The 14,911-nt window shown below is 44.2% G+C and overlaps 1 protein-coding gene across 8 annotated transcripts in view; it reads left to right on the top strand.

Moving 5' to 3' along the window:
• The window catches only part of RREB1 (ras responsive element binding protein 1), a 122,317-nt gene extending 117,066 nt beyond the window's left edge, over nt 1-5,251 (top strand). For 7 of the 8 annotated variants that reach the window (XM_054633081.2, XM_054633070.2, XM_054633038.2 and 4 more), the window contains one exon: nt 1,466-5,251. In XM_054633081.2, the coding sequence (XP_054489056.2) occupies nt 1,466-1,971 (506 nt within the window). In that variant the 3' untranslated portion in view covers nt 1,972-5,251. The remainder of the gene's footprint in view (nt 1-1,465) is intronic. The other variant, XM_054633086.2, reaches the window with a different exon arrangement.
• Nucleotides 5,252-14,911: the final 9,660 nt, after the last annotated feature.

Below are 14,911 nucleotides of genomic sequence, written 5' to 3'. Positions count from 1 at the left end.
TTAATTATGTATTTTACCTGCCAGCAAGCTGCTCTGACATGGGAAAACTGGTCCATTTTGACATTTTGTGTCTTTTGAAGGTTCTCTCTGCTGAAGACAAGATCTTTGCCATTGACAAAATATTTGTGTTGTAATTTACAGTGATTTTTAGAAAACTACACCAGAGAGTAATGCCTGAATAGCTTCAACCCTTCTAAAACATAAATATTCACCTATTGAGTGCAAAACTGACCTGTTTTCTTCTGCCACTGAGCCACAAGTGAAACATGACAGGTCCCTTTCTAGAGCCTATTTTCATTCAAGTGCAGAAGCTTCAGGAAAATGCTGATATCCAAAGTACTGAGCTTTACCTCCATGGACCATGTGTGCCCATGGACATTTCCATACTCAGTGTTTTAATTGTTTTCATTGCCTACTGGGTTATTGTGGGCTTTGTCAGTATGTTTTTTTCCTGTTTGTTTCTCTTTCTTATTTGACACTTGAAGGATGTTTTAACATAGAATAGGTGTGGAACAGGAACCTGGCACAGTGCTTTCTTCAAATTCATAAATGTAACTATGGCCTACCCCTACTGTCAGATACACATATTTTCAGCTGAGGAATTTGCACCAATGCTGTGGGTTGACTCTTCTCCTTGTCTCCTTCCCACTTGTTCAACTATATTGACAAAATACTGTCAGGTTGCACATTCCTTATATTTCAGTTTTAATGTGTGAGGTTTAGTAAAGATACCTGTAGGGTTTTGGGATTTGTTTACTCAGAAGAGGAACATTTGGGACACACTGAAGTGTGCAAGAAACCTCTGCCTGCCTACTGCATGTCTCAGTCTGATGCTCATTGGCACAAGATGGTGTCTTGATGGAACTGCACCACTGAAAAGTCTTTAAGAGGCACACTTGGAAAAGGAGGACAGGTTGGGGTGGGACTTTTGTTTCTTCAGGGCAGACAGCACCTTGGGGCAGTGTGCATGGTTTGTATTTTGGGAGAATTTTGTCTGTGGGGTTGTGGTTGCTTTGTTTTCCAATGAGTTCTTGCTGAGGAAAGTATTCTCTCTCTCCACATGTGTCTGGGGCTGACCTGCATCAGGGAGTCCACGTAGTGGACTGATTTCATAAAGGTTTTTGAGTTCCAGAGATCGACTGTAAACTTTTTCCAGAAAAGTTGCTGACTAAATTAGGCAGGATGCTGGTGAGCACCTGGTGCTTACGGCCTTCCTCCCTCCTCAGTGCAGGCCTCGCCAAGCTCGTAGACACTTAGTTCAATGCTCCATTTGTGCCGTGGGCATTTACCTGTATTCCTGCTTGCACTCCATCAGCTAGTTTGCTAGTACAGAAGCAAATAATCTGCATAAATGTGATGTTCAATTTGTGAATTTCCAAAGTGCAAAGTGTTTCATGCTGCTTGAAACAAGAGGGAGGCGCATGTGTGACCTCACAGCTGACTTTGTGTTGTCATTCTCTTCCAGGTGAGCGACCTTACAAGTGTCAAACCTGCGAACGGACCTTCACTCTGAAGCACAGCCTGGTCCGTCACCAGCGCATCCACCAGAAAGTCAAAAATGCCCGAAACCATGGGAAGGAGAGCGACAAGGAGGAGACGCAGTCGCGGTGCGGAGAAGACAGCGAGAACGAGTCCAGCCACAGCGGCACCAACCCCATCTCCGAAAGCGAGTGCGACTCCGCGGGGGGCGTCGGTAGCCACTCGTCCCTGGCGGGGAGCCGGAGCGAGCCCCTGGCCGGCACGGTCACGGACTCCCCCTGCGGAGAGGAGAGGAGCGGTGCCTGCCTCACCGAGCCCGCCAAGAGCGTGCAGAAACACGCGGCAAAGGACCAGGAACCGCGGGGCAGCTCTGAGCACGAGAGGCCCTCGGGTTTCATCCAAGACTTGCTGGAGATGCACAACGCTCCGTCTCCCATGAATCACATCCTGGCCTCTGCCGACAGCGCGCCTCAGCTCCTGGGGGTGGAATGACTTGCTTGGAGGTTGGACCCGTCTCAGCAGGCAAACTGAAGCCAGCAGAGCAAGGTTTCTGGAGTCTGGTTTTGGAAGAGCGACCTTACAGCTATGGGGAAGAGTATGGCAGACTGGACGTGGTGCCATATGCCTTTCAGTATAATAATGCAAGAGACTACAGTATATACTGATTTGAGTGCCTTACTACTTTATTAGATCTTTTGGTATTATAGATTTTTTTCAAAAATGATTTTAATATTTTAAAGAATTATTTGGAGAGGACCCTTTTTCATTTAAGCATTAATGTTACCTTTTGTATTGGTGTGCGTGAGCTTGTTCTTGTATATCTGTGATAGTCGCTGTGTTTGTTCTCTGAGCTGGAAATGGGGCAGTGGGGTGGGAGGCCCTTGGATACCATAGCCAATAACTGGAAGAAAAATGATGTGAATTTCATATGAAATAGTCAGAGGAGATGCCGAGGAGATGTTGATTTATTGTTTTTTTTCTCAGTAGATGTTCTTGCATTTGCCACATGGTGGAGCATTAAGCCTGTTCCAGGCACGAACAACGTGGCAGTTGAAGGTGTTCAAAGTGGTTCAAGCCAAAAGCAGGAAACACAAATTAATTTCAACCTCATGCTTGTTTCCACTTTTCAGCATTAGAAGTGTCTTCTAAATCCTAGGGGTTTTTTCTGGCCCTCACGGACTGAGCGTGTATACAGAGAAGAGTTACATAGCAACGTAACCTATGGAAATTATGCACCCGCTGTTACATATGTTTGATTTGCTTCAGTATATTATTATTATTATTATTTTATTATTATTTTATAAATCCATCAGTTCGCTTGTCTCTGCAGTCAGCAGAAGCCAATGGGCAATATTTGCCCACGGAGATGCGTAGCGCAGCTTGGATCCCGTCTCGGAGTGTTCTTGACTCATCAGCTTTCACCAGCTCCTCCTCCTCCTCCTCCTGTTGTTGCAGCTCTTCTACTGTACTTTACATGAACCCCTTCCTCCGACCAGAGCGTCCCGTGGAGGCCAGCGAGGTACCGTGCCTGTGCGGGGCACATCTCCCTCCTTCCCTCCCTCCCTCCCTCCCTCCCTTGCGGTGGGCACGGGCGGCAGCGGAGCCCCGGCTGCGGGAGAGGGGCACCGGGAGAGGGGCACCGCCAGTGCCGCAGTGACCTCGCTGCCCTCACCTCGGTGACGGGCACTCACTCACAGAGCAAAGTTATCCCGTCTTCCAGTGGAAAGCAAGAGAGAAATGCGAGCCTTACCCTCGTCTTGCTTCTGTCGTGTTCTAAGAGCAAGAAAATACTACTGGTGATAAAACTACAGATATACGACATGTTAAAAATAAATAAAATTAATTTAAAATAAAAAAAAAAGAAATAAATTCTTCCTGAGATTTTGGGGTTGATGCTTGAAGACTTGAGGTGTGTGTCTAAATTTCATATCAGTAATTTAACCCCTTTAATGCTGGCAGCTGGAATTTCTCCATATGGCTCCTGTTGCCGGCAACAGGTGACAGACACTCCAGCCTCCAATATTGAAGGGGTTAAACGAAATGTATCCTACTGTAGCTGCGCATTTTTAGGAGTGCCCAGCATTTTTGTTGTTCTTGTCGTTGTTGTCGTTATTGTTGTTTGTTAATTGTCCTTCAGTCATGACCTCTGGGACAGACAGAGCCATAATAGCATTGCCGGAGCCTCACTGTGCTATTCCACCACTGCAGCCCCCCAGCCCAGCCCAGCCCAGCCCGCACTGTGACCCTCCCTCCTTCCCACCACAGAATCGCTTTTCCTGCTCTCACCAGACATGGAGGAAGTGGGCCTCGGACCCAGTCTATATTATATAATATATATATCTATATATATCTATATATTAAAAATTCTCTGAAAAATTTCTGGAGACTGAAATCTCACTGTCCAGAATTCAAAGGAAGAGAAACATTCTTGAGTAATATTCTTGCAAATAGAATAAGAAAAAATGGTTGAGGTATATGTGATTTCTATTTTTTTTTTTTGTGTTTTGTGGTTTTTTTTTTTTTTTAATTTTTAAATAGGGATGTTTGAACCAGTTCAGAAACGAAGCTAACGCCAGATATAGATAAATCAATCACAACCAATGATTCATTTGAAACTCTACCCAGGTGCATTCTACTTAATTAAAACCAGTTCACGCATCCCTTAAATTGTTATTGCTATTATAATTATAATAATAATTATTATTATTATTTTGGGTATTTTTTTGTTTTTGTAATTTTTTGTTTGTTTATTTTGGGGTTGTTGTTTTGTTGTTTTGTTTTGGTTTGTTTTTTTTTTTTTTTTTTTGCAACTCTCCACACTAAACTGCGCAATACTGTGGGGGAGAAGCCATTACTAAACTATATGCTGCAGAACAATGTAGCAAGTAATTAATTCCCAGCAGCCTGCCGGGACATCTGCTAGCAATAATCACTATTGATTTAAAGCTTTATTTAGCATTTATCTATATCCTAGTAGAGTATAAGGTCTTGCCACATTTTATTGACATTTTTATTAGTTGAGTTTGACTGAGAACTGTTGCTGTTGTTGGGGTTTTTTTTGTTTCCCTTCCTCCCCCAATATTAAACTGTGAAATTTATAATGTGTTTAAACTATGGGTGAATCTTAGGCTTTAGTTTGCATGTTCAGCTAATTTGTCTCTATACGATTTTCGTTTGAATCTTTTTATTTTTTTTCCTCTCTCAGGGCTTTTACAAAAAACAAAAAAACAAAAACAAAACAAAAAGAAAACAAAAAAAAAATCTTCTAAAATTCTTTTGCCTGAGTTGCAATGGACTTAACATGGAGATAATTCAATCACTACATTAAGCACTTGACTGTGAAAGCGCAAAAAAAATAAAGGAAAAAGAAAAAAAAAGAGAGAACCTTGTTTGAGGCTGTTGTGAAATAACTTTAGGGGGCTATGTGACAGTCTGATTCCATTTTCAGAATGATTCATCTTCTCTTTACTCTCTGTGTGTCTCCTTTCTCTCTCTTCTCTCTCCACGAAGGAAGTTTAATCCTAGTGATTTCATCCCATGCAGGAAACAGTAATAAATGTGTAGAATTCATATTTTTCTAAAGGGAACTTAAACTGCTGCTACGAATTGTGTACAAGACTGGTTTATGCCACATGAACAGAGAATCACACATAGTTTTGGTACTTTTATTCCTCTTTTTTTCAGTTGTACAGTACTTCCAAATTCAAAATAAAAAGTAAAACTTGTTCTGTATCAAACCATCTAAGCAATAAAATGTTATATTTAAAAATTATAGGTTATTAAATGGGCGTGGCTCTTCTTGTGGGTTTGTGGTGATGCTCTCTGCCTTAGCTCTGCTGGAGGACGACGTGCAAGCTGGAGTTTGTCTGTGCCAATGGATCACTGTTTCTCTTCCTTTGGTTGATCTGAATTTGGGCTGGAGATGATTGCAGCACTCTGAAAACTCGTGTTCATTTTGACCACCATCTTCTGGTAGCCAGGCCCCTTTGAAATGCTTCTTGTCTCCCAGTGCAATTCCTCAATGCAGCAACTGAAGACAGCAGAAAATGATGATTTTCCTGCATAGACAGGGTCAGGATCCTTTTTCAATTAATGGTAGCCCCATGGTCACATAGGTGAGCATCCTCTCAGCATGTAGTATACCAGTCACTATTTTATAAATTAAGTAGGTTTCTGCTACAATAGTTTCCTTCTTGCATAAATGGCCGCAAACTCTTCAGGATGTATTCAAAAGCCACATGCATGTGTCATAAACAGAGACAAATCCTTTGTTTTAGCTTGTCAGAGCTGCCTTAGCTGCATTTTATATGCCTTCCTATAAATAAACCCCATTTCACAGGACAGTGAGCCAAAGAATATCTGAGTTGTGCATCCAGCTCTCGAGGCCAGAGAATTGCAGTGAAGCAGAGCATCCACATCTTCCTAAGTCCTGCTGCGGTGGTGCTTTCTGGCAGAGAAGTGAACCAGGTTCAGAATGAGAGACAGACTGGGGGGCTGCACTGCTGCTGCTTTCCTCCCTCAAGCCTCCTGCACCTTCCCCAGGGAAGTTCAAAATGCCTCACAGCACTTGGTCTGCTAAAGACCTTGGTCCCTCACCCCCAGGGAGGGACAGGTTAAAACAGAAGCATTCAGCCAGCTCAGCCCCAAACCAAGGATATCTGATGAAGTGGAGCTCTGAAGGCTCTCTGGGTGAGCTAATTGGGTGGAAACATCATTTCTGAGGGAGGAAACCTGCAGAAAAGAATTTTCCCTCTCCCACCCACTGACCTGAATCGCCTCTCCTCTCGTGAGACTGATGGGAAGCTCGCATCCAAGTGGCCTGGGGACCTGTCAGGAGGTGTAAAATCAAATGGGATGAGTTTATGTGGCTAGGAAGTGATGGTGACTAATAACTTACAAAACAGATGACTTAGAAAGCACTTGGTTCTTGGTTCTTGGCCATGGAAGAGTATAATTGCAGCCCTTTTCTGCTTCTACCTCAGTTTGACAGCAACTGTTGCTGAGTTGGGAATTCCCCTGCTCTTTCTGCCTTGGACAGGGTAACACCCTGCAGACCAGCTGAACTGTGCTCCTTGCTGGCATTTCCCTTTCCCTCTTCCTGCCTCCACTCCTTCCCACACTAGCACCCATGGCAGTGATAGCTGGAGCTGGCCTGAAAACCCAGGTTAGCAGAGGTGGGGAGGTGTCTCTGTGTGCCTCCTGCAACTTGCTGCTTCCTCACCTCATTCCCTAAAGTTTTTTTTCCCACCTTGGCAAGGGTGAAGCTGAACTTAATTCCTGACATGGACAGGGAGAATGGCACAGCCCCTCTTTGAGGCACTGCTGTGCTTCAGGCGTGGAGGCCACATGCTGGCCCAGAGCATTAAAGTTTGGGGAAGACCCAAGTCCTCTGCTACCAGAGGGATCCTTGGCAGCAAGGGGCACCAGGAAAGTGGGTTTTTTCCTGCAGTGTGGAGTGTGAAGCTGTGGGGACGGGCAGGAGATAGCAGGATCGGGTGAAAACTTCCCCAAAACAGAATGTGGAGCCTGGTTGGAGCATCTTTTCTTTTTTTTGTTTTCTGCTACTGAAATGCAAACAAGTAACGAGAAAGGAATAAAGTTCCTTGCTTTTCATTATGCAGCTGTCTCAAAGTAGCCAGCATTTGTGAGATGGGAGGGCTGTACACCTACACCAAGATCTTCAGAAAGTGAGTGCAATGAGACGTGATTTGCTGTTGACACTTAACAGTGTTTTGGCCTGTTCTGTTGGAGAAAGCCTTTTTCAAAATTAGTCACAATTCAACTAGCAAAGGCAGCAAGGGGCAAAAGTTTACTTGATATCTTTCCTTCTTCACAAGTCTCCGGTTTGGGGACTCACACATGCCATTTTCTTTCAGCATTTCTGTAGTTATGATTGAAAATGTCACTTTTGGAAACCCTGAAGTTCAGGATTACATGCAAAGGGAGACTCAAGACCTCAGCACAGAATAACCAGCACTTTTTGTATGTCAAAGAGGCACCATTTTTCATCACCCACTCTGGCAAAGCAAAAAAAAAAAAAAAAAAAGATGGAGAAATTGGATTGTTCAATTGGAACATCTCTTAAGTGCTGGACTGTGGAAAAAAGGGCCACACCAGGACTTCCCAAAACCTGAGTACTGGAGTAGCCAGCATCAGGAAGGGAAGTGAGTAAAACCTGAACAAGGCACCAGCATCTTTGGGTGTCGTGGGTCAGCTGAGCCCTGCAGCTGAGGAGGAGCTGCACTGAAGTACTTCCCCCCTTTCATCCCCTTCCTTGGCAGTAATTAATGTGCAAGGGAGAGGCTGCATCCACTCTGCAACAGCCAAAGAAGCTGTGAGGGAGATACTGGGACTTGGGCTCCAATCTGCTTGGAAATAAAGGAATTGACTTAGATTTTGAAAACCTCCTCCATGTCAGGGAAGAGCTGAATGTTCCATGAAAAATGGTCTGAGGTTGGCAAGGGGGAAGAGTGTGTATGAGGAAAGGTCTCACCTGCTAGTGGGATGGCTTGATCTGCATACACATCTGCACCCAAGGTTGGGTGGCGTCTGAGCTGGGGACATGATGGGTCACCTGGCTGCGTGTGCTCCGCAGGTTGGAAGCACCGCAATCACTACAGTGATCCCTGGATTCCAGGCTGTGCTCTGGAGTTCCTGGCTTTGGCCACCAGCCACACACTGGACCTGCTCTCCTTGCCCATGTCCTCATGTGCATGCCCAAGGAATAAGGGAAACCAACATCCAGGAGCAAACTGTTGTCCCTGTCTGGAAACTGGTGATGCCAGTACCTGCAGATTTGCTGGCGGATCAGAGGATTTCCCTAGCCTTGGGCAATTAGTGCCATGCTGGATCACAGGATTAGAAAAACTGGAAACAACCCTAAAATGACAGGAGGTACAGCACAGCTGGGGTTCCTGAGCCAAAGCTCTGCTGAGAGTTTGTATGGTCAGTCTGTTCCTCTGGTTTTGAAATAAGAACATTAACAGGAATAATGGCTTGTTCATGGAGCCCCTGCCAGAGCCTAAAGCATCTCCTGCAGGTCCAGGGTCTTGCACTCAGCAAATTCAGACCTCTTGGCCTTTCTCAACACAGCCTCCATGGTGTCCTTCCTTGTCCCCTCAGCTGAGGATTGTGTTTTTGCAATGCAGTTTCAGGGAATGCATTTTTAGGTGATTTAAACTTTTCTCACCAGTCCTGAAAGGATGATTTATGCCAAGTAAGCCCAAGGTGTTTCTCCCACAGGATGAATTGGTGTCAGACACAGATGGTGTGTCCTTGGTCCTGTGACAAGTTAGGGACTCACTTGTCCAGAGGTGTGCATGTATTTCTCAGGAAATATCAGAGGACAGGAGGGGAAGGGGCAGGGGGAGAATAGCACAGGGAGGAGTGCTTTGGCACAGAATTATTTGGTGTTTTTAGGATTTGTCACCAGCTGCACCACTACAAAAGGTGCAGAAGCTGCAAGAGCACCATCCCTGTGGGCTGCCAGGCCTCATCAGTGGCTTCAGCTGGGCAGGGAGGCCTATTTAAAACAAGGGGAGGGGCGAAGGTTGGGCTGTGGGCAAGGGGGGAGTTGTTTGTGAGCAAGATCAAGTTTTGTATTGTAAAAAGATGTTTATGAGGCTGTTTTTCCAGAAGTATCTTTTTTAAAAAAAGGAGTCAATTAGTACCTGGGAGAAAAAGGGTGGAGAGGCAGCTTGCCTGCTCAAAGGCAGCAGTGAAGACACAGACTGCTGCATTCTGTGCTGTCACTGCACAGAATGGATCCCAAAAGATACAGGAGCATCTGCCTTGCTGTTGTTGTATGCAAGTGTCACCTCAGGTAAGTGATGTGTAACCCACACACGTGTGCCAGGAGGCTGCCTGACAGATGACAAGCTTGACTGAACTCTCTGGGGAGATGTAAACCTCCAGAGTATTGCCAGGTAAGGGGCTCTGATGCCTTCATTTCAAGATGTGTCTGAAATCACCCTGAAGAAGTGAAACTAAATGGAGTTGAGAAGCATTCTTGAGGCTTTTCAAAAATTCTAGTATTGCCTACTTTCATTTCTCAAGACCCTTCTCAGAATACTAAAAAAAATCCTTACAAAAAGGAAGCAGGAGTTTTTAATATATTAAACAGTAGTAAAATGGCAAGACTTCTCTGGCTCACCCAACCTCACTGCGTAATGCAGTAGAAAATGTTGTAGCAATCCTCCCAACTAGTAAGAACTGAAAATAGCTTTCTCCTTTGCTGTGCTTGTTTATTTCTCCTGTGCCAGATCTGTCTCTTGTTTGGCAGGGAAAACTGCCAGGAGTGTATGAGGAAACTCTGGGCGATGGTGTTTGGAATACGCTGTTGTGAAAGCACTTGAACTTCTCTAGAGCCTTTCAGCAGAGGGTTGTGAAGCAGTTTACGAACATCAGTTAATGGGAGGCTGTAAATAAGAGAAATCTGCTGGAGAAAAGGCTTTTCATCACCAAAGGCCTGATCTGTTTTTACAATCTCGGAGGCAGAGGTTACTGCGGTGGAGGCCAGCGCCACTGCGGGCTGACTTTCCATCAGTCATTTTTAGCTGTAACCACACACGGAGCACGGCCCTGCTGCTCATGAAAATGTGCCAAGGTTGGGACAGAATGTCAGCCAGAGGGGTCGGTGGCTCTAGGACAGGGCCTGCCCTGAGCACTAGGGTAGGAGGAATGGCAGAAATAAATGCTCCTGTGAACGTGTGCACACAGGTCCATGGGCCCTTGCCCTCAGACATGGAGCTGTATTTGGGTAACAAAAGCAATTGGTGTGTTAGCCTTTCCTTCCATCTCCTGTTACCTGATCCTGCAGAGAATGACAGCCTAGGTTTGTTGTTTGTAACGAGCAGCATCTGAATTCCAAGGAATCTGCACCCAAAATAAGTATTTCTACTTTATTTGGGGTGATGGCAGTGCTAGCTGTGAGATGCAGGCTTGCTTTGACCAATATTCCTCCCAAGTTTTTGCAACTCAAGCTTTACTGCATGACCTGTGCTTGGGAAGGGCAAAACCTGGCTGTAAACAGACTGTAACCTTTGTCATTGCTGTTTAGTTCTACCAAAGCCCAGCCCTGCTCCATGCATAGGGCTCCTGGGCAGCAGCTGGGGAGGAGGCAGCACATGTACCTCCCACGTCCTGCTGCATGCACTGGTGCTGAATGGGATCCAGCACTCCCAGATTTGTACACTTTGCCAGAAAAGTCCCTTTTTGGTGGCAGGATATTTAACACCATTTAAGCTGCTGCCTTCAAGATGCCTGTATGACTGAAGCTTTACAGGCTCCAAGGTTACATGCACCAGGTCCACAATATTCCACAGTCAGAGAAAATCAATGCATCAACCTGTCTGCATACACACAGCAGTCAGTGTAAGCCTGCACCACAACACAGTGAGCCTGACCTTTGATCTTGTGTCTACATCACTTTGGCAGCATCTTGGAGTTTAAACCACAGAGGCTGCCTAGCACAGCTACTCAAGACCCAGAACTCACTAGAAAATGAGCTGGGGCTGTAGGTGATGGAAAGGGAGGGATCTGAACAAGTGAGCAACCTGGGCACCCTGTGGTAATCCATTTTGGAACAGGATGCAGAGCCACATGCTGCCTTTAATACATTTAATTATTACTTTTTATGAATGCAATTACTTTTTTTATCAAACCTCTTTGACAGTTTTTAACTTTTTCTGAACCTTAAGATTCTCTTTAGCAGCTGCAAAACACCTGCTTAAAAATTAAGGTACTTAATTTGAAAAATACTCAATTGAAAGTGATAGCAGCTTCTCCACCAGTTCCTTCAGGCAGTGTTTTACTGAACTGCAGCTGAGGGATGCTTTGCAGTTTGTCAGCAGGTCCTTGGTGGCCTGTACTTATTCCCACTGCACTGCATCAGTGACATCTGGCTCCATTCAATTCCCTAAGTTCGGCAGAATGGGAATGACAGGGTGATGGTCCTGGGGACTGCCAGTGAAAGGAAAGCAGTAACCACAAGGAGAGCTGCAGCTCACTGGAGGAACAGTCAATGACACCCAGCGAGATGCTTTGCACAGGAGCAGGAGTTCAGCCTCAGGAGGACCTTGAGGGAATGTCTTGCCCTGCAGGAGCACAGAGAAAAGCTACTGAGTGATTGTTCTGGCTGCATGACTGTGACTGGTGCCTCATACATCACCCTTGGTGACTTTTAGCTGGGGTCATGGTAATTGAATGCTGCAGAACTGTAATCTGCCAGGCCAATAACGTGGTGGAAAGGAGATGGTCCCTGAGTAGTGTATTTCTAAAATATTTCTTCAGTTTTTTTCTTTGCTGTGGTGCCTAACAGCAAGATGTACTTCCTGGTTTCCAACTTGCTTTATAGCAGCAACAAGTTAGGATTAGTTGGGCAAAATGTCATTTCCAGCTGTGAGAAGTAATTCCATGCTCTATGAATGAACCACTATTACAAACAACCAAGCCTTAACCAAGCCTTAAATACAGGCTCTGAGGAAAATATGACACACTTCCAAATCAAATGTTTTAGGGTATTTGAACTTGCTTCTAAATATAACCTGTTATTTTGGTGGCAATGTTTGCCATACTGTGCTCAACAGTCATCAGATGCTATTTAAATTCTAGCTTTTCCTTTCCAATGGAAACCTGCAACAGGGCATTTTAACTGCCCTCCTTGCTCTGTAGACTTCTCTGAAAGAAAACAGGGTGTTTGTTCATTCTTTCTCTTACTCTTGAAAACTTATGGGTGGAAAACTTGCCACCTGATACTGGATCAAATCCCCTCTCAGGGCAAGGTCCTGTCCCCTGCTTGCTTCTGCAGGGCTGTGGATCCAGGCTCTGCCAAGGGAGCTCCTTCAGTGTTCTGAACAGTCTGGGCTCTTGGATTCAGCCTGCGTGAAAAAGCTGAATGGGAACCTATCTGTGTCTGCATGTGGTCAAGGTACACATGGGGTTAAAAGATCTAATTTAATTTAGCTTTTAAGGAAAACTGGCTGTGGGGCCAAACACCAGGTGGCAGAGGCAGTGTGTCACTATAAGCTCCACCTCTGCAATTTGGCTGACCCTATAGGTGGCCACAGCCCTGAATTTTTTTGGAAGTAATACCAGACACCAGCATTTACAGTTTTTCTGAGTTCAAGCTTCACATTTGTCTGTTATTTTCTGAACAGCACAGAAAAGTGCAGTGCCCAGACTTACTTCAGTGGCCAAGATAAAGCATGGAATGATTTAGAAAGTCCAGACACAGTTGCTCTGACTCCTCCCTTTAGAACCTGCTCTTTGAGAAGGGGCCAAATCTCTCTTTGTGCTTGTCTGCTAGGAGAAGCAGCTGTCACAGGCTTGGGAGATCCCTCAGCTGGCAGATGGGGGAATTGCTGGCTGTAATAATTTCCATCTAGTGAACCTAGTACTGTATTTTATCTCCAGGGTTAATGCTCCACTGCTGCAGCCTCATCTCTATGGAAAATACACAGTGTAGCTTCATCCAGGCCCAGCAGGGCAGGACTGAACCTCCTTTACTAGAACATAGATGGTGGGGTCCTCTTGAAAATCGGCTCAGACCATTGTGAGACCAAGTGCATCAACTCAAGTGTTCTCTTTGCTGTGTGAAAGAGAGCTCTCAAGTGACCGATTCATTATGTGAACTTAGGTGGCAGAGGGAAAACAGTTGTGATTTCCATGCAGGCTGAACAGATTGATAATGATGAGGAAAGGCAGGTTAAATTTCAGCTTTGCCTTACCAGCTAAGGGCCTGCAATGTTGTCATGCTGAAATTTTACTGCATCATGGTTAATATAAATTTATAGCCAAGACTATTTACACGAGCGGACAGAAGAGACAGCCAGACAGATTTTTAAGACCTCATCTTGGTCTTGGTCTCTGTTCTTTCTGAGCCAGCTATTGCAATCTATCTATCTTGATCTTTTCAGTGAAAGATGAGGTAGGCTTCAAATTCTAGTAGTTTTTATGTGTTCTGGGACCTAAAAATACATCAACACATCTGCTTCTAGTTTTTCCCCTCTTTTACCCACAGATATAGCTCACAAATACAGGGGTCCCAGCATTCTTTATTCTTAAACCTTGTCTTGTTTTTTGTTGGCTTTTTTCCCCAACAAGCCTTACCTTCTTCTGTTTGGATGCAGAACACCTGCTGGAACTGCTATTTTCAGAGTAACTGCATGGAATGTGAGCATTTGCTTGGTCACACAACAGCATGCACATAAAAACAGGAAGGATTTGGCCTTGTGCTTCAGCAATCTTTAAGCATCTTAACAGATCCTTTTTATGCTGCCTATGGTTTAACAGGAGGTTATTCCTTCTAGAAATGTAGGGCACTATGGCTCACTTTCAACCCATCAGAATTCAGGAATTTACTGAACATTTCCCCAGGGCCCTCCCTTAAAAGAATTCTAATCTTAATTATTAGTCCATTGTCCAAAACATCACAGAAACTTGCTCAATATTATTTCCATTCCAATTACACATGTAGAAAGGCAGATTTTTAAGAATGGCATGTTTTTACACTCTGCATATTTGCTACTACCGATTGCTTATCAAGGAAAAGGCCTTTTTTGGTGCCATACTCATGCTTTATTAAAAAAAAAAAAAAGCTACACAATGCTAAGAAAAAAAAATCAAGTATACTTTACAAAAAACCTGCAGCTGTTTTCAAGAGATCTGATCTCACTTATAAATGCAAGTCAGGAGGTAAGAAATTAAATGATAATTTAACACTTCAGTTGCAATACATCACCTGAACTTAATCATCCAAAACAATCAGTCATTCTTAAGTTGACTGTTGATTGTAGCTACATAAACAATCATCTGTATCAACTGATTAGAAAAATTCCCTGGGAAAATTTAGAGATAAATGGAAAAATATCAGAATAATGTTACTTAGCCCACCTATAAATTTTTGCAGAAACTAAGAAATCTTTCTGGCTTTGCTCTCCCCTCTGTATGTTAACTGCAACTCCTCTGTGTATTTTAGAAATGGTCAAAGTGTAAAGCTGCTAAATTCTGGTCAGTGAGGGGATTAAATTAGTACAGTATGATCTATGTGTACAGTTGCCAACCATTTACACTAGTGCTGTGTCTTACTATCTCCATGGAAGTGTATTGTGCAAGTCCCAAATAACTTCAAACACTCTTGAAACAGCCCTTATGTCACTCCTATGAGGTAGGTACTGTCCTTCCTTTGGAGAAGAAAAGAGAACAGACTCTCTACTGCTCAGTACATCAAGCACACTGAGAAACAGCACAACCAGCCTACTTTAGCATTTGAATGAATTCAGAGCTCTCACCTGCAACATTTTGTGTAGCACCATGCATTCTAGGAATAACCAGTAAATGATACTTTTGATTACACCTTTTCCAAGCTAAGGAAGACGTTGAGCATAAATGTTTTAGAGCAAGCAGAAGCACTGCCACCTCTACTCTGTTCCAT

This window comes from Agelaius phoeniceus, chromosome 1, assembly GCF_051311805.1.
Source record: "Agelaius phoeniceus isolate bAgePho1 chromosome 1, bAgePho1.hap1, whole genome shotgun sequence".
Lineage (NCBI taxonomy): Eukaryota > Metazoa > Chordata > Aves > Passeriformes > Icteridae > Agelaius > Agelaius phoeniceus.
This window is presented reverse-complemented; position numbering and strand designations above follow the sequence as displayed.